The 27,584-nt window shown below is 36.9% G+C and overlaps 1 protein-coding gene across 3 annotated transcripts in view; it reads left to right on the top strand.

Annotated features, from left to right (window-relative positions):
• The window catches only part of CTNNA2 (catenin alpha 2), a 1,185,886-nt gene that overhangs the window by 119,667 nt on the left and 1,038,635 nt on the right, over positions 1–27,584 (top strand). For 2 of the 3 annotated variants that reach the window (XM_082425913.1, XM_082425911.1), the window contains exon 1: positions 14,316–25,061. The exons of the other annotated variant lie outside the window; for it this stretch is intronic. In XM_082425913.1, coding sequence (XP_082282039.1) covers positions 25,019–25,061 — 43 coding nt within the window. In that variant the 5' untranslated portion in view covers positions 14,316–25,018. Of the gene's footprint in view, positions 1–14,315; positions 25,062–27,584 lie in introns of those variants that run through there. 3 annotated transcript variants of the gene reach the window in all.

The following is a 27,584-nucleotide window of genomic DNA, read 5'->3' as shown; positions in this document are numbered from 1 at the left end:
TAACGCTGATACAAAAACCAGGCAAAGATGTCACAAAAAAAGAAAACTACAGGCCAATATCACTGATGAACATAGATGCAAAAATCCTCAACAAAATACTACCAAATAGAATCCAACAACAGATTAAAAGGATCATACACCATGATCAAGTGTGGTGTATCCCAGGAATGCAAGGATTCTTCAATATATGCAAATCAATCAATATGATACACCATATTAACAAATTGAAGGATAAAAACCGTATGATAATCTCAGTGGATGCAGAAAAAGCTTTCAACAAAATGCAACACCCATTTATGATAAAAACTCTTCAGAAAATAGGCAGAGAGGGAAGTTACCTCAATATAATAAAGGCCATATATGAGAAACCCACAGCCAACATTGGTCTTAATGGTGAAAAACTGAAGCCATTTCCTCTAAGATCAGGAAGAAGACAAGGTTGCCCACTCTCACCACTATTATTCAACATAGTTTTGGAAGTTTTAGCCACAGCAGTCAGAGAAGAAAAGGAAATGAAAGGAATCCATATAGGAAAAGAAGAATTAAAGCTGTCACTGTTTGCAGATGACATGATACTATACATAGAGAATCCTAAAAATGCTACCAGAAAACTGCTAGAGCTAATCAATGAATTTGGTAACGTAGCAGGATACAAAATTAATGCACAGAAATCTCTTGCATTCCTATACATGAATGATGAAATATCTGAAAGAGAAATTAAGGAAACACTCCTATTTACCATTCCAACAAAAAGAATAAAATACCTAGGAATAAACCTACCTATGGAGACAAAATACCTGTATGCAGAAAACTATAAGACACTGATGAAAGAAATTAAAAATGATACAAATAGATGGAGAGATACACCATGTTCTTGGATTGGAAGAATCAACATTGTGAAAATGACTATACTACCCAAAGCAATCTATAGATTCACTGCAATCCCTATCAAACTACCAATGGCATTTTCCACAGAACTAGAACAAAAAATTTCACAATTTGTATGGAAACACAGAAGACCCCAAATAGCCAAAGCAATCTTGAGAAAGAATAACGGAGCTGGAGGAATCAGGCTCCTGGACTTCAGACTATACTACAAAGCTACAGTAATCAAGACAATATGGTACTGGCACAAAAACAGAAATATAGATCAATAGAAGAGGATAAGAAGCCCAGAGATAAACCCTCGTACATATGGCCACCTTATCTTTGCCAAAGGAGGCAAGACAGCCTCCTCATTTAGTGGTGCTGGGAAAACTGGACAGCTACATATAAAAGAATAAAATTAGAACACTTCCTAACATGATATCCCAAAATTAACTTAAAATGGATTAAAGACCTAAATGTAAGGCCAGACAGTATAAAACTCTTAGAGGTAAACATAGGAAGAACACTCTTTGACATAAATCACAGCAAGATCCTTTTTGACCCACCTCCTTGAGAAATGGAAATAAAGACAAAAATAAACAAATGCAATCTAATGAAAGTTAAAGGCTTTTGCACAGCAAAGGAATCCAAAAACGATATGAAAAGACAACCATCAGAATGGGAGAAAATATTTGCTAATGAAGCAACTAACAAAGGACTAATCTCCAAAATATACAAGCAGCTCATGAAGCTCAATTTCAAAGAAACAAACAACCCAATCCAAAAATGGGCAGAAGACCTAAACAGACATTTCTCCAAAGAAGATATACAGATTGCCAACAAATGCATGAAAGGATGCTCAACATCACTAATCATTAGAGAAATGCAAATCAAAACTACAATGAGGTATCACCTCACACCGCTCAGAATGGCCATCATTGAAAACTCTACAAACAATAAACGCTGGAGAGGGTGTGGAGAAAAGGGAAGCCTCTTACACTGTTGGTGGAAATGTAAATAGATACAGCTACTATAGAGAACAGCATGGAGGTTCCTTAAAAAACTAAAAATAGAACTATCATATGACCCAGCAATTCCACTACTGGGCATATACCCTGAGAAAACCATAATTTAAAAAGAGTCATGTACCACAATGTTTATTACAGTACTATTTGCATTAACCAGGACATGGAAGCAACCTAAGTGTCCATCATCGGATGAATGGATAAAGAAGATGTGGCACATATATACAATGGAATATTACTCAGCCATAAAAAGAAATGAGTTATTTGTAGTGAGGTAGATGGACCTAGAGTCTGTCATACAGAGCGAAGTAAGTCAGAAAGAGAAAAACAAAAACTGTATGCTGACACACATATATGGTATCTAAAAAAAAAGGTTCTGATGAACCTAGTAGCAGGACAGGAATAAAGATGCAGATGTAGAGAATGGACCTGAGGACGTGGGGAGGGGGAAGGGTAAGCTGGGACCAAGTGAGAGAGTGGCATTGACATATATACAGTACAAATGTAAAATAGATAGCTAGTGGGAAGCAGCCATGTGGCACAGGGAGATCAGCTAGGTGCTTTGTGACCACCTAGAGGGGTGGGATAGGGAGGGTAGGAGGGAGACGCAGAGGGAGGGGATATGGGGGTAGATGTATACGTATAGCTGATTCACCTTGTTATACATAAGAAACTAATACAACATTGTAAAGCAATTATACTTCAATAAAGATGTTAAAAAATAAAATAAAAAAATCAAATGAAAACACAACAATGGGGACATGTGAAAGGGACACAGGGACCAATTGAGAGAGCTCCCTGTGGCCAAAGTTGGGACAATTGGAGCTATAAAATAAAGTAGTATTGTATTATAACATGAAGTGTAAAATATCCATAAGGCCATTCTGATGTAAATACATGATTGAATAAATAAATAAATGATGAAGACTAGACAAATTTCCCATGCAGAAATTTTTTTAATAATTTATGTATCGTGGCTCTCTACTCCTTAAGCATGGGCTGCACATAGTTCCTTTAAAGGCTACAGTATGGAAAAGGAGAGTAATTTTACAGTGGATAAACTTTTCAAATATTACCTCAGCCAGGTGATAAAGTTTAATGTAAATAGTGATGTCATGTTGATAGCCTATGTAATAGGAGTGGCGCTTTACATCCGTGGTCATCTTCTCCAAAACACATAACCCCAGTCTAATTATGAGAAAATATCAGACAAACCCTAGATGAGGAGCTTTCTATGAAATACCCGACCAGTACTCCTCAAAACTGTCAAAGCCATCAAAAACAAGGAGCATCTGAGAAGCTGTCACAGCCTAGAGAAGACCAAGGAGATATGACAACTAAATGCAGTGTGCTATCCTCGATGGGATCCTGGAACTGAAAAAGGACATTAGGCAAAAACTGAGGAAATCTGAATAAAGTATGTTCTTTACTCAAAACAAATAAACAAAAAAGGCTCCTTAAAAATGGAGAGTCTTTTTCAGTTCTCTCCAATCTTCACCAATGTTCAATATGAATTTGAAGAATGAGTCTGCCTCAGTATTTAAGAAATTATTACGGATCCAGTGGCTAGAATTTATTTCATTTTCTTAAATTTCCTGCTTTGTTTATGAATTTCCTGTGTATTACTCCCTTTCTTTGCTGAAAGTTTGAATCTTTCCAAGCTGGATGCATTATACTCTGAAAACGCCATACATAAATTACATAACAGCTCTTAAGAGGAGAAAGAATTTATTTCATGATCATTTAAACTATGATGGATGTTTGATAAATGACATTTTTCACATCCCTCCTAGCAAAGAAAATGAACAAACAAAAACATATTTATCTAAATAACAATGCTACGAAAACACTATTTTTCAATTGGTATATTAGTTAGGGAAAGTTAAATGCATAATAAACACTCCCTAGCTCCTCATTTCAGTATATTTCAATGCAAGCAGAGTTCAGAACAGGCATTTGTAATTGGATGACTATTTATCAGGGTGACTCAAAGACCTAGACACTTTCTCTGCCATGGCTGAACCATCCCCTGTGGCCTTGGAGTCCTTTTTCCCAGTCTTCACGCGCTGTGCCAGAGAGAGAGAGAGAGAGAATAAGAAGAGGAAGGGGAGGGGAAGGGGACAGAGAAGGGGAGGGGGATGGGGAAAAGTAAGAGAGGGGAGGAGGGGAGGGGAGGGCCATGAGGGAGAATTTTGGTAGCCAGGTCTGTAGAAGATACCTCACTATCACTCATATAAACTAAAAAACAGTTCTTTGAATAATAGAAGGAAACTAATTTTTAATGAGGCATTATCCTTTCTTAATAGCGTCACTTTTTGTTTGCCCACTAACTGTGTAACTCACCGATGATGGACTAAGAGCTAGGACTAACACTGGAGTTCAATAAATATTGTTGCAAAACCATCTTAGTAGGTTTTTATTGTTTTGAAATAAATAAGCTTTTTAGGGGTGATTGTAGGAGGGAGATGTTCATGAATCATAGTCTATCAGCATTTTATTTTTGTTGTTACAAGAAAAGCCTTTGATTGTCCTAAAGCTAATAATGCTGTGTTAGCTATTGAATGCAGAGAGGATATTCTGAACCTTGTGTGTGTACTTGACATTTTTCTGATGATGGTGAGAAATGTGTGCTCATCCATTTTCTGTGCAATTGTGACTGTTGCATTTCCTGGGAGGCTGGCTAGCGTTATCCATACAGACTTGGGCATATACACCTACACGGGCAAGTAGCCCATGAAGAGTTTTGACCAGGGACTTAGGAAAGAAAACAGTAAGCCAGACTAATCAGCCTTTTGTGCTTCCAGGCTTTTGTAAGAGTCTCTCCTATCACAACCCATCCATTCCTTCCATTCCAAGTAAATGCTGATGAGAATATCCTTTTGAAATACCATAAGCCTGAAATTTGCATGACTCTGGACATAAAATGTCTTATAATCATTACAGATTTAACAAGTTCTTTTATATGGGCTTCTTAGATTCAACATGAGGTTAGGGAAATTACTAAAATTATAGAATGTAGACCTTTAATCTTAAGTAACTAATTTTTACTATTGCAGACAAGTATGCAAAAAAATATATAATGTATACAGTATATTCTATAAATAAACATTTTTATGCAAGAAGTTGAATTTTTCATGATTGACAATAAACGGAAGGAAAGGAAATTCAGTTTAGTTTGAAAGAGCTAGAAGATTAATTTCACTGTGATTTTACTTTGTTTCAAATTTTACAATTTAGGTTATTAGAGCTTTGACAAAACCTGGAGCAATCCGTCATCTCAGGCACATTCTTAGTAGTATTTCCATAATTTGACTTTCATCAGTTGTGAAAGAATTCTTGAGCCATATGGAAGAGCTCTTTCCCTCTGTCTCTCTTGTCCCGCAACCCCCATCTCTCCCCTCACCTGCCCCCTTCTTGTTTTCCTTCTTTAAAAAAAGAAAGGTTGGGGCTTCCCTGGTGGCGCAGTGGTTGAGAACCTGCCTGCCAATGCGGGGGACACGAGTTCGAGCCCTGGTCTGGGAAGATCCCACATGCCGCGGAGCAACTAAGCCCGTGAGCCACAACTGCTGAGCCTGCGCGTCTGGAGTCTGTGCTCCACAACAAGGGAGGCCGCGATAGTGAGAGGCCGGCGCACCGCAATGAAGAGTGGTCCCCGCTTACCACAGCTAGAGAAAGCCCTCGCACAGAAACGAAGACCCAACACAGCCAAAAATAAATAAATTAATTAATTAATTAAAAAAAAAAAGAAAAGAAAGGTTGTTTCCTGAGTTCTGGGGGAGGATAGTTTTAAACAGAAACAAGAAAGAGATTAGGGATTCAGCTGGATATGAAAATAGCTATATTCATTAGATAGAGCTATGCAAACAGCTGTAAATTTGGGTAATAAGCAAGGAAAGATATTTGAATTTCATTAGGCTTTTTTCCTTTATAGTTAGCAAATATCTCACCTTCTAAAATTACTTCAGTTGTGATTCATCACAATTAGCATGTAATTAAAATTGAAGAATGTTTACCAGGTGAGGGACGTAGATGAAACCGAGCCAGGAGAAGGGATTGGAAAATGTGAAAAGAAGAGCAATTCAGGGAACACACTACAATTGGGAAGATATTTTAGGGAAGATAATGTGGGGGAGGATTTCAATCAAGTAGATGATGCTGGTTCAAGACTAGCATGTAGAAGCTAAGTCACCAGTATGTTTTTGATGGTAAGCATTAATTAATTAATTAAATCAATATTGATTTAAGCTTTGACTTCTGTACCAGATCCTGGGAGAATAATTGCTGGGAACACCGTTTCTGTAATCAAACAGTATATACTCTAGAAGGGGAAATAGGAATAAAATGTAATTAACTATAGTTATGGTGATAAGTATGCAGTTCTGTGGAGTATTAATGTGTGAGGTGTGCGTGGCAGGTGGGGAAAGGGATTTCTGACGCAGGTTGGCCATGGGATCATCTAGATGGCCCTTGTTCTTGTTTCAGGGGCTGGCTATGCAGGTAATTACAGTGGAGCATAATTATTGTTCTTATGGCAATATGTGCCAGTATATTGCTGCATGGAGAGTATACTAGGAGTGCCAAATCATTCCCTGATGTGTTAGGGAAGGCACACAAAAGGAGAGGTAGAATCCAAAGTCCAGAAGGGTTAGCAATGGTCTGCAAATTGACATATTTGGGGAGACAATCCATGATTGTTTTGCACAGAATATCAAAAGATAGGAAAGAAATTTAAGGTAAATTCAGCATTGCTAGAGTTTAACCATTGATGGAGTGATATTATAAAATGAGATACACAGAAAGAGGGAGGATGATCAACAAAGGACTCTTTGGATCATATAATAGAGGCTCAATTAATATTTGTTTGATGAATGAGTCATAGATTGTGATATGATAATTGCTGTAATTGAGAACTAGAAGGTTATGGCTCTCAATACTGTAAATAAGATACTTACACCTCTTTAAAAAATACCAGTGTTTTTCTAACTAAGGGGGTAAATCCATATTAATAGGCTGTGAAATCAATATGCTGAGGCCTGATTAATGATAAAAAAAAACAGAATAAAATAGAAAAGAGCATCTGAAAATGTAGGTACTGTAAAACTTTTATTTTGATTATACAGATACATGTTTGTGTGCCCTGGGTGGACATGGAAGATGTTTTTCTTACTGTGGGTTGGTGTCCAAGAGTCCTGAAAGTCACTGTAATGGGGAGGACCAGTTTCCTGGTGGTTTACATGCCAAGAAGGAACCAGGGGAAGCATGAGGAGACCAGGATCTGTATATGTTTGGCTCTCTTACTCCTGAGCCTGAAGTAAGAACCATCGGCATCAGAGCCAAACTGACGACTGTAGTGGCCACGTTGACACCCCATGCCTCAGTCTCAAGGTGACAGCAATCTCAAATCCTCCAGGTACTTCCTTGGTTGTGATGAAGATAAATTGAGAATAATGGTTAGCTCAGAATAGGTATCTGCCCTTTGTAGATGGTTAATTAATGAGCTTATATTCTGCAACCTTCAGAGATTCTTATTGGCCTTCTGACAGGTTTGGAGATTTCTGGGCTTGTTAGATGAGATCTATATTCTTTCTGGCTCAGTTTGGGGAAATTAGGGAAGGAGTAGTTGCATGCATGTATTAAGAGGGACATTTAACTCTGCTTCATCTGCTTTGATTGGTGAGAAAAATTTCCTATGAGGCCTACATCCTCTTTTAGGTCTGTGAGCTAGAAAGTTAATCTCAGCAATCACATCTTTAAACAGCATTTTATACAAGACAGCAAGTGAGCCTTCTATGGTGACCCTCGTATCTTCAGTTTTAATAGAATGTACTTTGTGCTTAGAAACAGGATTCCACAGCAATCCAAGAGCAGGGACTTCAGGTGAGGCTTTCCGGATAAGAGATGTGTAAATTTGATGTTAAACCATAATTAGACATTAGCCCAGGGGTGGAGAATGGAGTGGGGGATGTGAAACAGCATATATTTTTGAGAAAAAGAACTACATACACACAGGACTCGTGAAATTTGCACATGGCAAGTTCAAGTTGTGGAGAATGACTTTATTACTACAGTAAAGATATCTGACTGATGATATAAGTGAGATATTTGTCTGAGGGTATAAATTAGGGGCCAGTCATAACAGACATAGGAGCAGTGGTAAGGAGTTTCAACTTTATCCTTAGAACAATGAGAAGCCATTAACATGGTTTAAAAAGCAAAATTAGAAAATCATATTTGAATTTTACAAGGCTCACTCTAGCTGTAGCATGAAAAATATATTGTAGATTGTGGATTGGAGAAAAGGGACCTGTTAGGAGATTTTAGAAGAAATTAGGGCATAGGAGAATAGAGGAATGGACCAGTAATATTCACAGAAATAATGAACGTATTTTAAAATGAAAATTATCTCTTTTTTTCACATATTTTTGATGTGGCTGTCTCTTTTCTGAGTGTATCCTATAGAAATAAGCAAAGGTCTTCAATGATGCTTATTACATCATAGCAAAACCTAGAAACCAGAATGTCTGTCAACAGAATGTTTGTATGCACTGTGGCATATCCAAACTATAGAATATTATGTAGTGTATTAGTTTTCTATTGCTGTGTAACAATATTGCCACAAACATAGTGGTTCAAAACCATGAACATTTATTATCTCATAGTTTCTGTGGATCAGGAGTCCAGCCATGGCTTAGCTGGATCCTCTGTTTCAGGTCTCATAAAGTTCCAATCATGGTGTCACCTGGAGCTCTTTCTGATCAGATGGGGAAGGATTTACTTCCAAGGTCACATGTTTGTTGGTAACATATTTTTCCTTCCAAGCTGCCAGATGGAGGGTGGCGGTTAGGGGTGGCCCTCAGGTGCTTGATGCATGGCCCTCTCTATAGGGCAGCTCACAACATGGCAGCTTGCCTCTTCAAAGCCAGCAAAGGAGAGTGTTTCTCATAGCAAGACAGGTGTTACAATCTTATGTACATAGTCGTGTGCACATAATCACATTCAGCCCATCATCATTGTTGTATTCTGCTGCTTAGAAGCAAGCCAGGTCCTTCCTGCATTTAAGCAAAGTGATTACATAATGTATGAATGCTGGGAGGGAGGAGTTTGTCCACTGCATAGAGTTATAAAAGAGAATTATCTAGGTCTTTATTTAGTGACCTGAAGGGATGCCCATTATATTGTTAAATTGAAGAGTACGTCCTCTATACAGTGTAATCTCATTTTTATATAAAAGCAAACACAATTATATCAATAAATACACATTGTTGATGTTTGTGTGTTCTGAGAAAGACCGTGGAAGAGTACAATTGAGATAGTTTCCATGTTTCCTAAGGGATGCAGTGATAGAATGAGTTGGGCTAAACTTATACACTTTTTCTTCATATATTTATGCCTTTTTCACCGTTACAATAAACATGGATTAATTTTTAATTTAAAAAATGGTTAAAAAATTAAAATACAATTGCAAGAAAAAGAAGTATAACTCATATGCTAATAAAGGAGAGAAACTGAAATCATATGAAATGCTCAATTAAAACCACCAAAGGCAGAAAAAGAGTGGAACACAAAAATAGGAACAGAGAGCAAGGGCAACAAATAGAAAACAGTGAATGAATATGGTAGATACTGATCCAACTATATCAACAATCTTAGAATGTCATGCACCACTGAAAGACAGAGATTGTCATAATGAATCAAAGAGCATTACCCAACTTTATGTTGTCTACAAGAAACCAACTTTAAGTATAGAAACACATATAGATTAAAAGTGAATGGGTGGAGAAAAACATAGTATGCTAGTACTAATTAAAAGAAAGCAGGAATAACTTTATTAATTTCAGATAAAGGAGACTTCAAAAGAAGGAAAGTTATCAGGGTTAAATAGAGGCATTATATCATGATAAAAGGGTCTGTTATCCAAGAAGACATAACACTTATTAACATGTATGCACCTAAGCACAGAACATCAAATGAGGCAAAATAAATAGAACCACAAGGGGGAATAGATGAATCCAGTAAATCCACTGTCATAGTTGGAGACTTCAGCACACCTCTCTCAGAAATGGACAGATCCAGCAGGCAGAAAAATCAGTAATGACATAGTTGAACTCAGTATTTGAAAATCAAATAATGTAATTCATCACATCAACAGACTAAAAAAGAAAAATCACGTGATCTTATCAATAGGTACAGAAAAGCATTAGACAAAATCCAATACCCATTGCTAATAAAACTCTCAGTAAACTAGGAATAGTGGGGAACTTTCTCAACTTGATAAAGAATATCTAAAAAAAAAAAATCTACAGTTGACAGCAAATGTAATAGTGAGAAAATTGAAGCTTTCCCATTAAGATCAGATAAAAGGCAAGGGTGGTACCTGCTCACTAATGTTTTTCAAAATCATACTGGAAGATGTTGCTAATACAATAAGGCAAGGAAAGGAAATAACATGTAAATAGATCAGATAAGAAGATGTAAGGCTATTTTTGTTTGCAAATGACAATCATATATGTAGAAAATGCAAAAGAATTAACAAAAAAAACCTCCTGGAACTCATAAATGATTATGGAAGGTTGCAGGATACAACATTAATATACAGAAGTCATTTGCTTTTCTATATACTAACAATGAGCAAGTGAAATCTGAAATTGAAAACACAGTATCATTTACATTTGTACCTCCCCAAATTAAATAATTAGGTTAAATATCTAACAAAATATGTATAAGATCTTTATAAGCAAAACTACAAAACTTTGATAAACAAAATCAAGGAACTAAATAAATGGAGAGATATGCCAAGTTCAGGGATAGGAAGACTCAATACTGTCAAAATGTCAGTTCTTCCCAACTTGGTCTATAGATTCAATGCATTCCCAATCAAAATACCAAGTTATTTTATGGATTTCAACAAACTGGTTCTAAAGTTTGTATGGAGAGGCAAAAGGCCCGGAATAGCCAACACAATTTTGAAGGAGCAGAAGAAAGTTGGAGCACTGGCACTATCCAACTTTAAGACTTACTATAAAGTTACAGTAATCAAGACAGTGTGGTGTTGGTGAAAGACCAGATAAATAGATTAGTGGGACAGAATTGATAGCCCAGAAATAGACCGCCATAAATATAGTCAACCTGTCTTTGACAAAGGAGCAAAGGTAATACAATGGAGCAGAGATGCTCTTTTCAACAAATGGTGCTAGAAAAATTGGACATCGACATACAAAAAAAAAAAATGAATCCAGACCCAGACTTTATGCTCTTCACAAAAATTAACACAAAATGAATTGGAGACTTAAATGTAAAACTCAATACTATAAAACTCCTAGAAGAAAACAGGAGTAAACTTAGATGACCTTGGGTGTGTGATAACTTTTTGGATATGACACCAAAGACACAATCCATGAAAGAAAAAAATACACTGGGCTTCATTAAAATTAAAAACTTCTCCTCTGCAAAAGATAATTATCAAGAGAATTAGCAGATAAGCCACAGACTGGGAGAAAATATTTGCAGAGGACACATCTGATAAAAGACAGTTATCCGAAATATACAGAGAACCCTTAAAACTCAACAATAAAAAGCAAACAACCCAATTAAATAATAGGCCAAAGATCTTAACAGGTACCTCATCAAAGAAGATGTACAGATAGTAAATAAGTGTATGAAAAGATGCTGCAAATCATAGGTCATCAGGGAGATGCAAATTAAAACAAAAATTAGATACCAGTGCACACTTACTAGAATGGCCACAGTTTTGAACACTGACAATGCCAAATGCTGGTAAGGATGTGGAGCAATAGGAACTCTCATTCATTGCTGGGGGGAATGCAAAGTGGTTCAGCCACTTTGGGAAACAGTTTTGGCAGTTTCATACAACACTAAACGTACTCTTATAAGATGCAGCCATCACGTCCTTCGATATTTACTCAGAGGAGTTGAAAACTTATATCTACACAAAAAAACCTGCACAAGGATGTTTACAGCAGCTTTCTTCGTTACTTCTGAGTTTTGGAAGCAGCCAAGATATCCTTCAGTGTTTTAAAGGTTAAATAGACTGGGATACATTCAGACAATGGAATATTATTCAGTCTTGAGAAGAAGTGAGCTATCAAGCCATGAAAGACATGGAGGAATCTTAAATACATATTGCTAAGTGAAAGAAGGTCATCTGAAAAGTCTGCCTATTGTATGATTCCAAGTATATGACATTCTGGAAAAGACAAAGCTACGGAGAAAATAAGAAGATCCTTGGTTGCCAGGAGCAGTGGGGGGCCAGGTGGGAGAAGAATAGGTAAGCACAGAGGGTTTTTAGGGTAGTGAAAATATTCTGTATATTATAATGATGTACGTATGTCATTATACATTTATTCAAACCGATAGATAATACAACACCAAGAGTGAACCCTAAGGTAAAGTATGGACTCTGGGTTATTATGATAAGTCAGTGTAGTTTCATTGTTGGTAAAAAATGTACCATTCTGGTGAGTGATGTTGATAATGGGGAGTGCTATGCATATGGGGGCACAAGGGGTATGTGGGAAATTTTTGTACCTCCCACTCAATTTTGTTGTACCCTTAACTGCTCTAAAAATAAAGTCTTAATAAACAAATATATATGTATCTAAATTAAAGCTAAAAAAGAAAAATTACACACTTCTTAAAACTCTAAGGTTACGAGTAGTCTTCCAATATTATTATACAACTAATAATGAAAGATGAATTTAGTGTTCTACCTCTCTTTTTCTCTTTTAAGAATCTGTAATATGTAATAAATGTCCAGGGCATAAGGATTGTCTTTTATTTGCTGTATAGTGGGGAAAGCTGTCATCTTCCAATGCAATAGAGCTGTTTTATTTTGCATCATTTTCTAATTTGCAAGCATATATAGTAAAAGCAGAATAAGTAAAAATGAATTTTTCAAGTTCATAGATACATGAATGCACTGAATTATTGATTTCATTGACACATTGATTTAAAAGTGTCCTGTATAATGGGCAGTTCTCTTGGTTCCAGGATGTGAAGATGCATGAGACTCTGCCTATTTGAGGGAAGAACATATAAACACCTAATTAAAATAAAGAACAATTTGCTGTGCCAAGTAGTCAAATCTCTGCCTAGAATGCCTTGTGAACCAAGAAACATAGAAGACCGAAAAAAGCATGCTTTTGTTGAGACATGGAAGATCAGTGGGAGTTTGTCTGCTGGGCAAGAGGGACCCACACAGAGAGTGGTTTTGCATAATCTTGTATATTTGAGTCAGCATATGTGTCCTAGGAATAGCAAATGGGTTTGTGTGTTTGTGTGTGTGTGTGTGTGTGTGTGTGTGTGTTTGGACTACTGAGATGGGAAAGGTGTGGAAAACGAATGTGAAGCTGGCAAGTATGATGGAGGAGGCATGAGGAGCAGCGTGGACAGGAAAGCACGACTAGATGATGAACAACCTTGTGTGATAGGAGATGATGGCAAGTAACTGAAGGATCTTAGGTTGTCTTGTAAAAGACAACATTGGATTGTAGTTTAGAACAATTGCTCTGGGGCTAGTGCAGTAGGCTATATGGAGAGGTCTGATATTGGGGCAGGGAGATGGAGATATTACAGTAGGAAACATTTCCAGAACGGTTATAGAAATATTATATAACTAGCAATTTTAAATACTTAATATTTTTGCTTAGGTACTGAATATTGATTCATTTTGGTAAAGATGTGTAGTTAGATGCAGGTTTTCCAAGTTCTCCTTTCCCTGGGTCTTACCTTCTGTGTAACTCTCCTCCAGACTGCTTCTATGGCAGAAGTTCTGGATACTGTAGCTCTGGGAATGTATTTTGGTCCTACATTATGAGATCACCATTCAAACATGAAGGAAAGAGTTACAGAGTTGATTCTAAAGATACAGATGGCTTTTCCAAGGGAAGAATGTGTTGTTTCAAAAAACCAGATTTCTTCCAACTCTAAAAGCCTATCGTTCTTAGTTATTTCAGCTATGGCCTTCTGTTTTGCCATAAACCATAAAAACAAGTTAGCATATGAATTCAAGGAGTATAGAAGCTCCCAGAGTTGTCTGAAATATGCCAAGAAGGGTTTGACACACATAATAATAATGCTACACATCCATGTTCTCACAGCTACTTTAGGGGAAATTTGTGGGATGATTATTATCCTGTAAATACCCTGTACAGAGCTGCCTGCCACCTCCTCCTAGTAGCAGTTTCCAATGGGTGTGTGACCAATCTGGTAGAACAGATAAAGTGCAATTTCACTATTTTGGGCTGGTTATATCTTAACTGTGATTACATCACAGTTTAAATTCTGTCTCCATAAACATACGGTCGAACTCCCTTGTTATATCATGGTACTTCTCTGTTAAATCATACTTTCTGTTGTTGGTATCAAAATGGAATTCCACTATGGTATATTTTTTTTTTTTTTCACTATGGTATATTTTGATGGTTCATCTTTTGTGCTTCAAATGACTTAGAAATTTTTCACGTTAACTCCCTGTCTAAACATATTCAGTTGATGATTTATTTTTGGAGCTATAATTAGTTTATTTAGTATTTAACTACACATCCTGAAAGTGTTAACATTTCTTGTTCAAGGTTTTTGATACTTGATGTCTTAAAAACATGTTTTTTTTTTTAATACAGACATTCTACTTAATGAGAGGATACATACTGTTCCTTGAATAACCTTGACATTGTGCCGAATTGTAAGGATGTTATGGAATGATGAATTCTTTGCTCAATACATTGAATGTATAGTTCCATAGTGTAGATTTAATGTTTTAAAAATAGTCTATTTGTGATTTTAAGTCATTCTTCAGGTCCTTGTGGAACTTAGTTGATATTTTGACCTAGGTTTTTCCAATTTCAAAAACATATTTTTTTTAAATTAACAATTTAAAATCAGAGAAGCTGCCTGAAGTTGGTGAAGTTGTCAATTGTGGAACAACTGAATTTTTTTCTTTGTAAAACTTTTATTATTTTTGCACTAAAGAATTATTAACATTTCTCTTAAGAGTATGGTCCAGACTGAATTAGTTTTTTTTTTCCAGGGAACCAATACAGATTATTCCTACTGATTTCTGTTTTCTGCCAGGGATATCACTTAATTTGTTAAGATATTTTCCCCAATGGAATTTTTCTCCTGTAGCTTTTAGATAACCTCTGACTTACTTTCTCCCAACTTCACCAACTTCTTTATTGGTTTTATTTTCTTCCACTTGACAATATTATTCCTATCCTTTTACATTGTTTTCAAGAGATTTTTCTCTCTTATCTCATTGGCAGCAGCTTTGTTCTCTTTCCCCCTCTTCACAGCTGTGCCCCTTCAGGCGTATTTTTCAGAAACCTAACAACTCTGCCTTTGGGGTTCGCTCTATTGCTAAAAGCCCCATGTTTGTTTCCCTTTGCACTGAGAATAAAGTCCAGATTTTTGCCCTTGTCCTGTGAGCCTTCCTGTGACCTGTCCTCTTCCCAGTTTTCAAATTCCCTCAAAGTCCTGTGTCTAAATCATCTAACACTCCAAATTGTCCCATCTCTTCCCTTTCCCTCTTCCTCTGTGCTCTAGCCACATTGGCCTTTGTGCAGTTGCCCAAACATTATGAGAACCTAAACATAATGAGAATCATGTTTTATAAATTTGATCAGTGAAATAAATGACTGGAATTTGAATTTCAGAGGTAAAATATATGAAAATTAAAAATTTCAATTGAAAAAGTAGAGTACCAATTTGCCCTCAAAACAACTGTCTATGCAGAAGAGTGAAGAGTACTTGTTTCCCAAACTTGCATTGATGCCCTTTCAGGTATTTTAATCTTGGGCATATTTTGGTAATCTTTTTAACATGAGAAGAACATAGCTTTGAGTTGATTAATTATTTTTAAAAATTCCTGAACCGTTAATCCTTTGGCATTATAGATTCCAGCACTGCCTTTTGGGGTGGTGCTGGTTCTGATGATTGATAGGCCAAGGAAGTAGTTGTGTGGAATGAGTGGCTGAGATGGAGAGAAGGAAAAGTCAGAGACTGGACAATTTGGAGTGTTAGATGATTTAGACACAGGACTTTGAGGTCATCAAGAATAATACCAAAGGTTAAAGTAGAATGGTGCCAGGTGATGAAGGCATCCGTGATATAGGTGGATTGAATCCTAGTGTCTTGACAGATGATAGGGGGAGGAGAGACTGCTGAAGGGATACTCACTAAGTATCTGTTTGTATGGGTGTATTAATCATGTTTTATATTTTTTTGTATTTTATGATGTTTTAACATCTTGGTGCCTTACTAGTCCTGGAGAGCCTCCCTCCCAGGGCTGGCTGATTCATAAAGACAGTAAATAACTTGCCTGGGGGCATGCCTTTCATGAGTTAACCAACCAATCCAAAGCCCATAGATGCAACCACCTCGTTTATCTAACTCTCACACACCAAGCCAATATTTCTCCTGTCCTAAATCACTCCAGGGCTAGGTATCAGACAACTGTGGACCACCCCTATAGTTCAGAGCCTGCTGAAATTATTCAAACTGTCCAATTCTACACTTACTTACACTTACCTATCCTGAGTCACCCATTTCTTCCTTTGGAAACCATGATAAAGTCTCTGGACCCTGCTATCCCCTCATCCCTTTCTGCCTCCTGACTAACCCCAGTGCTTCCCCATGTGGCCCTGTGGTATATAGCATGCTTCCTTTTCTTGGTAACTGTAATAAAGCTTCTTACAATGGCACTGACTTCTCCATAACTCAGTCACCTCTGTGAATTAAATCCCAGGCACATTTACAACAATGGGGAGACGCTGTGTGTGTCTAACCACAAAGAATTGGGCCAGAAAATTAAATAAAATAGCCTACTGTGTAGCTTTTATACACAGAAACACAGTAACATTGAAAACCAATCTACCATGTAAAAGAAACAAAAAACAAGGCAGGTTGATTAAAACAGTGTACATGCTGTTTCCAATTTTAAAGAAAAACTTGCAACATACACAGTGTGAGACACAAACAAACAGTCTGGCGTGAAATACATCAAAATGTTGAGTGGAATTTGGGGAAACCTTTCTTTTTGTTTATATATATTTCCTAATTCTTTTCCAATTATTATGAATTATTTTGTATGATTCAAAGTTTAAAGGTGGTGTCACTTAACCTAACTTTTGCCCCTTTGGGGCATTAAAACCTTGATTGTGTCTGTGATGGAGGAGCCACTGACCCAGGTACATATACCAAACAACACCATGTGGGTGAGCCTTCAACTTCTTTCTACAACTGAATTTTTTTTCCCTTTGCAAATGGTTGTTTGTCTCTAAGCTGAGAATTATGTACATTTTACTATACACATAAATGTAACAATGTACAAATAATCGATAGTATATTGGGATAACAATTTCCATTTCTTGGTCACTGAAAACTGGTTAAAATGCTTCGTTGTGCAGGCTCTGTTCCTGGCTGTGTTCTTTTCTTCTTTGTTGTGGGATCCTGTTTTGTGTGTTCCATGGCAGGTTTTTTTTTTTTTGCTGCTGCATTTTACTGAGGCTCTGAGTTTCTCTGGTGTATTTCTCAGCATTCTCTCCAAGCACAGTCGTTTTGGAGGTTTCCCTTTTCTCTCCTATGCTGTGCTCATAATGCTGCATGCCTGGTATGCTAAGTCCTAATTTTGCTTTTATCTGTCTGTTCAACCAGTTCTGTCAATGTGGGTGTATCGTCCTGCGTGTATTATCTCCACCAGCTACATGCTTGTTAGGATCAATGTCCTGTATGCCCACGAGAGGTGTATACTCTTACACTTTTTTTTTACACTTCTTTTGTGTGTTTTGTGTGGGCAGGGTTATTCATATTTGGGGTCCAAGCTGAAATGACTTTTCCACTGCCCAGAGTCACAGAACCGCTGCATGTCTCCCAGGCAGAAGTACCTTAACAGTGTTTGCTCTCTAACCAGGGGGTTGTTTCATAGTGAATCATTTTCATATATACAGCGCAGCCCTTTTAGATAGGAGAGGAGTTGGTGGCACTTCTTTCATGAATACTGAGGAAATCTTTAGGTGGTTTTGGCCTATAAATATACAAGAAACCCTAACTCTCAAAGAACATGAAAGGAATTAGTAAACTGGGATAATATTTGTGACACATGAAGTTCAGAGCACATCAATGCCTTCCTCTTATTGTCTTCCATATTCTGCAAAGCAGAAAAAATACAGTTGGCTCAAATCTGAAAAGGTGAAGTGCTATCTTTTTATTTTCTAAATGCCTAAACCACTAACTCTATCATCCTTCTGGTCTCACTGAAGCAGTGCCTCAGCCTGGTTTTCCTAGTCATTAGTTTTGCAGTGTCTTGATTGAAATAACAATTTTAGGTGAGTTAAGATTTCTAGGACCTGTGGTATATTCCACTGAAGATAGATTTGTTTTATATGCCTTGAATTGTTTTTATGAATGCAATTCACATATTTTTATACCCCTATAATTTTCACGTTCAGCTGACTATGTAGTTAAAGGTATATATTTCTTGATTGTGAAACAGTTCCAGTGGTTTCAGGTGCATGTGCTTTTCTTTCAGATCTCAGGTCTCTATAATGAGGCTAATTTAATTCCTTCCAATGAAATATTTTAAGGTCTTTTTATTAAAGCAGGAATTAGAATAATTATCATTATTTATAAAATACTGCTTAATATAAAAGGAACTCCAAAGAAATTACAATCACTCTGTAAAATTGAAAGTAGAAAGCACTTAAAAATGCATGAATGTAAAATAAAGTATGCTTCAATAAAAATTGTGTGCTGAGCCAACTTGTATTTTAGAACAGAACTTGGAGTGTTCTGTTTACATCTAAATGAGCCCCTAGAACTGAAAATTTTAATTTTAAAAGTATCTCCTAAAGTAACAATACATATATTTCCTCTAATTAATCAACAAATATCTAATGAGGATCAATAATGTGTTCTGCAATGTACTTCTAATTTGTTATTTACCTGAGCTGGTAAACTTACCACACTTGTGGTGGTAGGTGTCATGTGAAAAAAATATTCATGTGGCCCAAGACATGGCATAGAATTAAGGGCTATTTTAGGTATGAGTAGTATTTCTCAACAAGGTCACTATTGATATTTTGGGTGAGGGTATCCTTTTTAGCGTGGGACTTCAACTTTGCATGACATTAATCATCCCTGACCCTGTAGAACTTCATGATGATTGGAACATCCACAATGGCCCTTGGAAAACGTTATCTGGTGATACAGCCCCGAGCTGAGATCTGCTGATATGGAATAGGGTCTGGCAAACATTTTTCTGTAAAGAGCCAGATACTAAATATTTTCAGATTTGTGGGCCACACAGTCTCTGTTACAACTACTCAACACTTCTGTTGTAGCAGGAAAGCAACTGGAGACAATATGAAAAAGGGTGACTGTGTTCCAGTAAAACTTTATTTGCAAAAACAGGTGGTGGGCAGAGTTTGCCTTTGGGTTATAGTTTGCCAGCCCCTTTGTATGTACTGCAAGTCTACCAATTTCAACCTAAAGAATGCTTGAAAACAATCAGTAGTTTGTCAATTAGGAGGGTTTTGGGCTGCAAATAATATGAAAACATATCTACTGTTTCTAAAGACAGGATAGTTTCAGTCTTGGCTAATTGAATGTATTATTGTCATAAAATACCCAAGTGGCTTCCTTCTTTCTACTCTGTTATCCTTAGCTGTGGTCATTATTTCTTCTCATTGTCACAAATGGATGCAGCAGTCACATGTAGTTAATAGTAGTGCAGAGGGAAGGATAACATGTCTGTCTGTTCCCTAAGAAAACCTTTTCCAGAAGTCCTTAGCTGACTTGCTGTCAGATCTCATTTGGTGACAAACCCAAACTTAAACTAAGAAATGGCAAAGTGGAAATTCCAATCATGTGGAATTCCACTTAATCGCCATGGAAAAAGACTATGGTTCTTTCTCGGGCTGGAGAAGGATCAAGCCCTAACTCAAAGCTGTGGATATACAATATTTGAATGAACTGAGATTGTGTTTGAAAGAAAGAGCAGCAAGCTTTGAGGGATTAGTGGAGGAAAAGGTCTGTGAGATGCAGTATTTTCCATATCAGTTATATTATAGTCAGAGGGAGTATTCATGCATGCCTGTCTTTGGTCAGAGGAGAGAGAGGAGCCTGAATCAAGGTTCTACTCATTGATTACAGGTAATTTCTCTCTAGTATTGAAGAGCCAATGCAGAGTCATACTTCCTGTTGTGAGGTCCGTAATACCAGTGTGTGAAAGACAGTATTTAAATTTGGTTAACAAAGATTACTTGGTAGTCCTTAAGGAACATCTTCAATAAGCCCCCAGATAATTGTACCTAGTTAGTGTGTCATATGGTTTGTATTATAAAAACTGAAAATAAGTGGTTGAAAAGCATTCTCACTGAAATGTTGTAATTATTTTAGTGTTAAAGGGAATATAGAAGACTATCTGGTTCTTTCTGGCTCACAAACGTGCTGCCCTAGAATTTCAGGTAAAGCAGGTGATTTGCCAAGAGAATCATTTGGGTGGCTGGAAAGTAAAGATATAAGTAAAAACTAGGTTTCCCACTTCCTGTGCTATGTTCCCTGCATTACATCATGACATTCCTGTAGCAAAGTGCCTTCTCGAAAGACCTTATGCTTGTCAGTAGGGATGGCTCTAATTCAAGTTCTAAATTTTTTCCTGGACTTCTTCCTGAATTTTGAGCTCTTTAAGCTGTCAGTATTGGGGTTGAACAAATACCCTTAGATGCACCTATGTTTACTTTAGTGATTTTGAAGAGTGACACAGTAATGTTTTGTGGGTAAATTTGTTCAAGAGGCCTTGTTTTGCATCTCCCTCACATCACATCAGCCTCTTTTATGCCAATCATTACTTATGTGTTTATTAAAAAAATTAAATTCTCAGTACTGTCATCAAGGATTCCAACATTCTAATGCGATAAAGACAAATGAATGAACAATTAAAATAGAGTGTGATTTAGGACACACTAGAGGGAAGCATAATGTGCTCTGAGAACAAGAGTGGGTCTGAGCAGGTCAAGGAATGATGCCTGAGTTGAGTTTCAAAGGATAACTGAGAGTAAATCAAGGGAAGAAAACAGGGAAGTAGCTTCCCTGTGGAAGGAATGACATAGCAAAAGTTTAGAGGTATCAGAGAATATAATATATTTGGAGAACAACTAGCAGTTCACTAAATCTAGAGTTTATAAAAACTTAAGATGCAAGGTGGATGAATGCTGAGTAATGAGTCAATACTGAAGGACAGTAACTATAATTGGAACTTTATCCTTTTGCAGTGGAAGTCATCAGAGGCTTTTCTATAGACAGTGACCTGATGTAATTTATATTTTGGAAAAAAAATCACTGCAGAATAGTGGAGGAATCAGAGGGGCTAAGACTGAAGGCAACATGACCAGTCAAGAGGCTTTTCAATAATCTACAGAAGAAATAATGAGAGCCTTGATCAAGGCAGTAGTGATGGAGAAAAAAAAAAGTGATATTTATGAAATATTAGAGGTAGAATTTATTTAACCTGATGAGTGTTTTGATGTAGGAGGTAAGGGAAACGAAAGGAATTAAAAATGACTCCTAGGTTTCTGACAGGGCTTGATGGATAGTGAGTGGTTCTACTCATTGACATATGACATAGGAGTTGGACCAGTTTGGGGGGGAACTGATGAGTTCACTTTTAAGCATGTTGACTTTGAAGTGTTTGGAAAACTAATATTAATAAATAATTGCTTATAAGAGGCTGAAACCAGAGCAGGAGCCCTGAGCTGAGAAATAGATTTGGGAGCTTTCAACATAATGTGAACTACTGACATGAATGAGACCACCCAGAGACTGTGTGTAGAGCATGGAAAGACTAAGAACAGGTTGCCAAGAGGGTAGAGGAAGACCAGGAGAGAGGGGTGACCAGGAGAGAGTGGTGTCCTTGAAGCCAAGGAAAGAGTACAATATTAATATTGTCAAATACTGCTCAGAGGTCAAGTAAGATAAGAACTGAAAAGGGGCCACTGGATATTTTGAGGTGATAGATTTATCTTTATTTAGATAAGGTATATGTGACCATTATGTAAGTTGAATATATATGGATAGATATACATATAGTGAAAATATATATATTTAGTGGAAATATACATAATTATGTATAATTTAGGAACTGCCATAAATCCCATCACCTAGTAGAACTATTGCTAAAATTGTGATGTGTGTCTTTCTAGATTTTTTCCTGTATGTAAATATATTCTCTATCTAGATATATGTCTATATATAACAAAATGAGTTCCTACTATAAAAATATGAGACACTGCATGAATTTGCTTGTCATCCTTGTCCAAAGACCATGATAATCTTCTCCACGTCTTTCCAATTTTAGTATATAAGCTGGGGAAGCACTCAGCGTCCATTGAATTAAGCAACTAGGAGATCATTTGTAACTTTGCAAGGCTAATTTCAGTGGAATGGTGAGGGTAGGAGCCAGATTGTGTGGGATGGGGAATGGGTAGGCAGTGAGGAAATGGAACAAACATTGTAGACCGCCCTCTCAAGAAACCAGGCAGCAAAGGGAAAGGGAAGTAGAAGATGTCAAGAAAGGAGTAGGATGGAGAGTTTTTATTTTCTTTTGTATTTTCAGTTTTTACTTGGACAAGGACTTCCCACTGACTAGAAGGAGCCAGCAATCAGGGATGAACTGAAGATACAAAGCAGAGGTTGTGATTGATGGAACTGAGGCCTTAGGAGGCAGGAAGGGAAGGGGTGTAGAAAAGAGGGACCAAACCTATCTTCCAAGAAGGCAACAGGGAAGGAGATGAGAGCGGGAAAATATGCTGATAAGTTTATGGATGACTCACCTGAGGTGATTCTGGTCACCTCAGAATGAAGATGGCTGGTACCCATAAGTAGTCAGTTATTTGATGAAGTCTTTTTGAACTTTCATGAAATAAAAAACTGCCATATTGGATAAGATGCATTATCTATTCATTTGTATCCTGAGAACGATGCCAAGAGATGTATGTTAGAAAGGTCTAGTCTTCTCTGACAAAATGTAAGGTCAGAAATGGTCCCCAAATACTTTAGTTACCTTAAATAACCTATTAAGATTTATTATCTACATATTTCTGTGAAGCTACTTGAAGCTGTGTACTTTGTTAGCTTGTCTGCCCCCTGTGAAGTAAAGCATTTAACCTAGGGAAATTTGCATTGTATGGTGGGGAAAACAGATTTGAAACAAATCTTGGTTGAATTCCATCAACTTTAGGAAAATAACAACATTCTTGTGCTTTAGTTCTCTTATCTTATAAAACTGGGATACTATCGTATTGACCTCAGGGCAAATAGAAGATATCGTAAGGTAATAATATATGTGAGTGTTCACCACATACTAGTGTCTTCATACATTACTTTGTTGTACACATCTTGTCACTCTCAGTGATCCAGGGCTCTCTTTCACTCCTGTACACCAGGATTTGCTGATAGAAACATGAAACTCTTAATGATTATAAACTTTGGCCCATGACCAGGAGAAATCTTGGGCCAGGTTCAGAGAAATCTTTGTTGCTGTGAAATGTAAATATCATGAACTAAATGTAAAGGACTACTACTTTGAAGTGTACAGACTCAACAGCCCATTTTCATTTCCTAAATGCCATGGTACATTTTATTTTTGTATTTACAAAAGCATATCACATGAGGTACTTTTTGTCTCATAAGCACAAAATTTAATGCCACAGATGACCAGAAGGAAACCTGGGTTATTGTTTCTCTTTTCACATATGATTTTCTATAACAACAAGCTTAATAAGGTGATTTACCAGTAGGCATATATGCTGAGTCCCACTGGTACTGAAGTATCAATCTTCACTACAAATGACTTCTAAGCAAACATAATTGCTATATTGTGTTATGAGCTCTCAAGTCTAGTAATTCAATTGAATGGGGCAAGGATAACACAATGCAGGTAAATTATCTCCCATTTTACTAAGCTGCCACAGATGCACAGCAGTACCTGATGGTTACACCAGGTGAATAAGCCACTTTAAAATAGGAAACTGGGGCTTCCCTGATGGTGCAGTGGTCAAGAATCTGCCTGCCAATGCAGGGGACACGGGTTCGAGCCCTGGTCTGGGAAGATCCCACATGCCGCGGAGCAACTGGGCCCGTGAGCCACAACTACTGAGCCTGCGCGTCTGGAGCCTGTGCTCCGCAACGGGAGAGGCCGTGACAGTGAGAGGCCCGCGCACCGCGATGAAGAGTGGCCCCCGCTCGCCACAGCTGGAGAAAGCCCTCGCACAGAAACAAAGACCCAACACAGCCAAAAATAAATAAATAAATTAATTAATTAATTAAAAAAAAAAGAATGTAAAAAAAAAAAGGGAAACTGAAAGAGGCAGCGGTATTAGGCTTAAATCATTTGAGTTTCTGCAACTTAATTCCTTGTTAACTCACCAGCACATCAATGGATTTAACTTTGACTTTTAAAATAAAATATAATAACACACTAGAGCTTGCTTTAAAAATACAAATCCTTAAGTACTAATTAAGTATTGTTATAATCACTGAACAATTTAAAATAGCTGAACAATTTTAAATATCTGTATTTATTTCTTTATATCATGTCTTAATATTCTGATTACTTTGTCTTCTTGAACCTCCATCCTGGGGTTACTTGAATGATTTTTCATACTCTTGCTCACTTTTGTTTTTGGCATTTTTCTGGCAGCAGTTCAAAAGGGCGTTCAGTATTTCCCCGTTATTCTGTTGCACAAACTAATCAATATCGCTCCACCAGTGCATGCAGAGTTCGGAGATGCTGGTTACCTACCACCTGATTTAAGTGCCCTGGTGAAATGGAAGGATACTGGTCCTAGAGGTGTCAATCCTCAGCCAAGCTCACGCTCTGAACACTCCTTGCTCGGTGAATGGTTCTTGCTTGTACATCTGATGAGTCAGAGCCAGTCTCATCTCACCAATCAGCATTAACAAGTCTGATACACCTTGATGTTTCCCACAGCATTTGCCTGGGCCTTGCTCACATTGGCTGGTTAGTACATTTGCCGTGAATGAGTGAATGGATGGATAAATGGATGAAGGAAGGGAGAATTGGAACATATGGGATTTGACTTTTCTGCTAGAATATGGAAGGCACTCTGAGGGAGGAAAACCACTTTCGTTTTTCAGGTAAGTGGTATCTAAAGTGGTGCATTCTGAGTTGAAAATCTCCTTTTTGCATAAGAGCACTGGTATTGTATTTTAACTAGAGTCATTTTGTGTGTGCTTGTGTGTGTGTCTGATTGTGAGACTTGAACTTGGCAAAGAATCAAGTCCACGAGTACTCATAACATTTTTACTAAATGTTCAGTACTGTCCTAATCATTGTAAAGGGGGCAAAGTCCCTGTCCCTGAGTGTATTTGAGAGGACAAAATTTATATAAAGCATATAGAGAGCAGTACAAGGAAATCTGTATTCAAATTAAATATGTGGTAGCTATTCTGATTAGATGGAATACTGATGGCATTCAGAGAAAGGAAGAGTCATTGGGCCTTGGGGACAAAAGGCAATTTGGGTCAATGAGGAGAAGAAAGATTTCCTAAGGGCTATTGTGGGCCAAATTGGAGAGCTTGTACAATCCTTCACAAAGAGTTCACCTCATGGATCTCAGCAGAGAATCAAATACCAAGGCAGACCTCACTACTTTGCTGAAGGAAGCCCTCAGGCTACTTTTTCCTGAACAAAATGACACCCAGGTTTAAAGCATAATAAATAAAAACTAGTGATCCAGTTAAAATAAATAGTGAAACTGTGTATTTTTTAAAAATATGTAAATAAAAAGAAACCCAAATATAAATTTAAACATAAATATAGGTATAACATAAATAGTTTATAAATAAACTGTATAAATTTATATTCTCTAAACCATACCAAGATATCACTTGTTTTAGGTCTCTAAGAAGTACTGACCTATATCTAAAAATATGTCCAAAAGATATTTAAAAAATTATTACTCCCTAGGAAATAGACTCTACTATTGAAAAGATAAAAAATTGATATTTGAAAAAAATTAGGTAAGTATTTGGGACATTTTATATATGTATACTTAAGCAAACATTTATGAAGGATGTAATTCCCTATTGTACAGATGATAGACAGGAGGTCAAAAACTTGATTTGTGCCCTAATGAGTTTAAAATCTAGTGGGTTATGTAAAACTAATATCAATTTCTTAACAATGAGCCAGTTACGAAAAAAGTAAGGTCTTCTGTTACTGACTGTAAATCCAGTAGCAATTTAGGGTTTATGGAGAAGACACAATGTGAAATCAGTGTCTGGATTTTGGAGGATGACAAGGAATGTGTTCCAGGTGGGGATTTTGGGAAGTGGCATGAACCCTACATTATAATGTGGTCCAAACCTGATTAGAGCAGAAGACTTATGTTAAAGAAATAAGATCCAGTAGACCATGGTCAGAAAGTAGAATGACAGCCTTGTTACAAAGACTTGGGACTTGTTGGACAAGAGAGTCAAGCAGTTACTTTGGGCTAGAAAAGAAATGTTTCCAAAAATTAGTTTGGGTGGAATTATACAGCAAGATGAAAGATAAGGAGAGCAGTTTATGGTTATTTTGCTGTAATCTGAATATGAAATGTTGAGATTTTTATGAAGATTAAAGTTATATAATCATTGCATATGGAATTCTAATTTACAGGAGGTTAGAAGGACATAGAATAAGTTAATTGCCAATTAAATAATATGTTCCTATTAAATAATTTGAAGTTACTTTTGTATTATAAAGATAATTTCTCAAAATACGTTGTCTGAAATATTAACGGTTCTTATTTTCGGTTTTTGGAATCTACTGCCTAAATCAGAATTGCAATGCTGCTGAAGGATAATAGGTAGAACAGTGTTAACCTTTGGTCAGATATATTTTGTTTAGAAAAACAGAGTGCTTGTTGGGACTTCGGAAACCTAACTGCATATAGATTCAGCACTGCTTATCTGGATAACACATATGTTTACATCTGAATGGAAAACGAGCCATAATTTAGGAGTAGACTGAGTCTGTTTATGCTCCAAAATGAATTTAAATGATGAGACTGTGAATGTAGTGAAAAGCAAGGAAATGAATATGACAGATACTAGTTTTCATTTTGAATTTCAAATTACTGGCTTTCTATTAGTATACACCAAGAGTAGTAAATTTCTATTAAGTTGGCACATAGTTTTAAATTTTTTGTGTATGCTATTATAAGTATAAAAACTCATTTCAGTGAGATATGGACATGGTTATTTCTTTTTTAATCAGCAAGCTCTAGGCTATATACTATTAGTCTAAACTTGTCATCCTGGCGACCTTCAGGCTGTGGAGCTTTCTTCATATAGTCCTTTTTGGTGACGTTTTGTTTATCTGGGTAGAAGCAAAAAGAGGCTCTGAAGAGGATTTAATAGTTTAATACTTATTTAATATGTGTTTAAAAATATTAAGGTATTCTTTAGTAGGCATTTATGCTTAGACATGAAGTGTTATTACAACCTTTTTTTTTTAATTACTTAATTTATTTTTGGCTGTGTTGGGTCTTCGTTTCTGTGCGAGGGCTTTCTCTAGTTGCGGCGAGCTGGGGCCACTCTTCATCACGGTGCGTGGGCCTCTCACTATCGCGGCCTCTCTTGTTGCGGAGCACAAGGTCCAGACGCACAGGCTCA

Source organism: Balaenoptera physalus (genome assembly GCF_965194825.1).
Source record: "Balaenoptera physalus genome assembly, chromosome: 15".
NCBI classification, from domain to species: domain Eukaryota; kingdom Metazoa; phylum Chordata; class Mammalia; order Artiodactyla; family Balaenopteridae; genus Balaenoptera; species Balaenoptera physalus.
The sequence above is the reverse complement of the archived record's forward strand: the minus strand, read 5'-3'. Positions and strand labels throughout refer to the sequence as shown.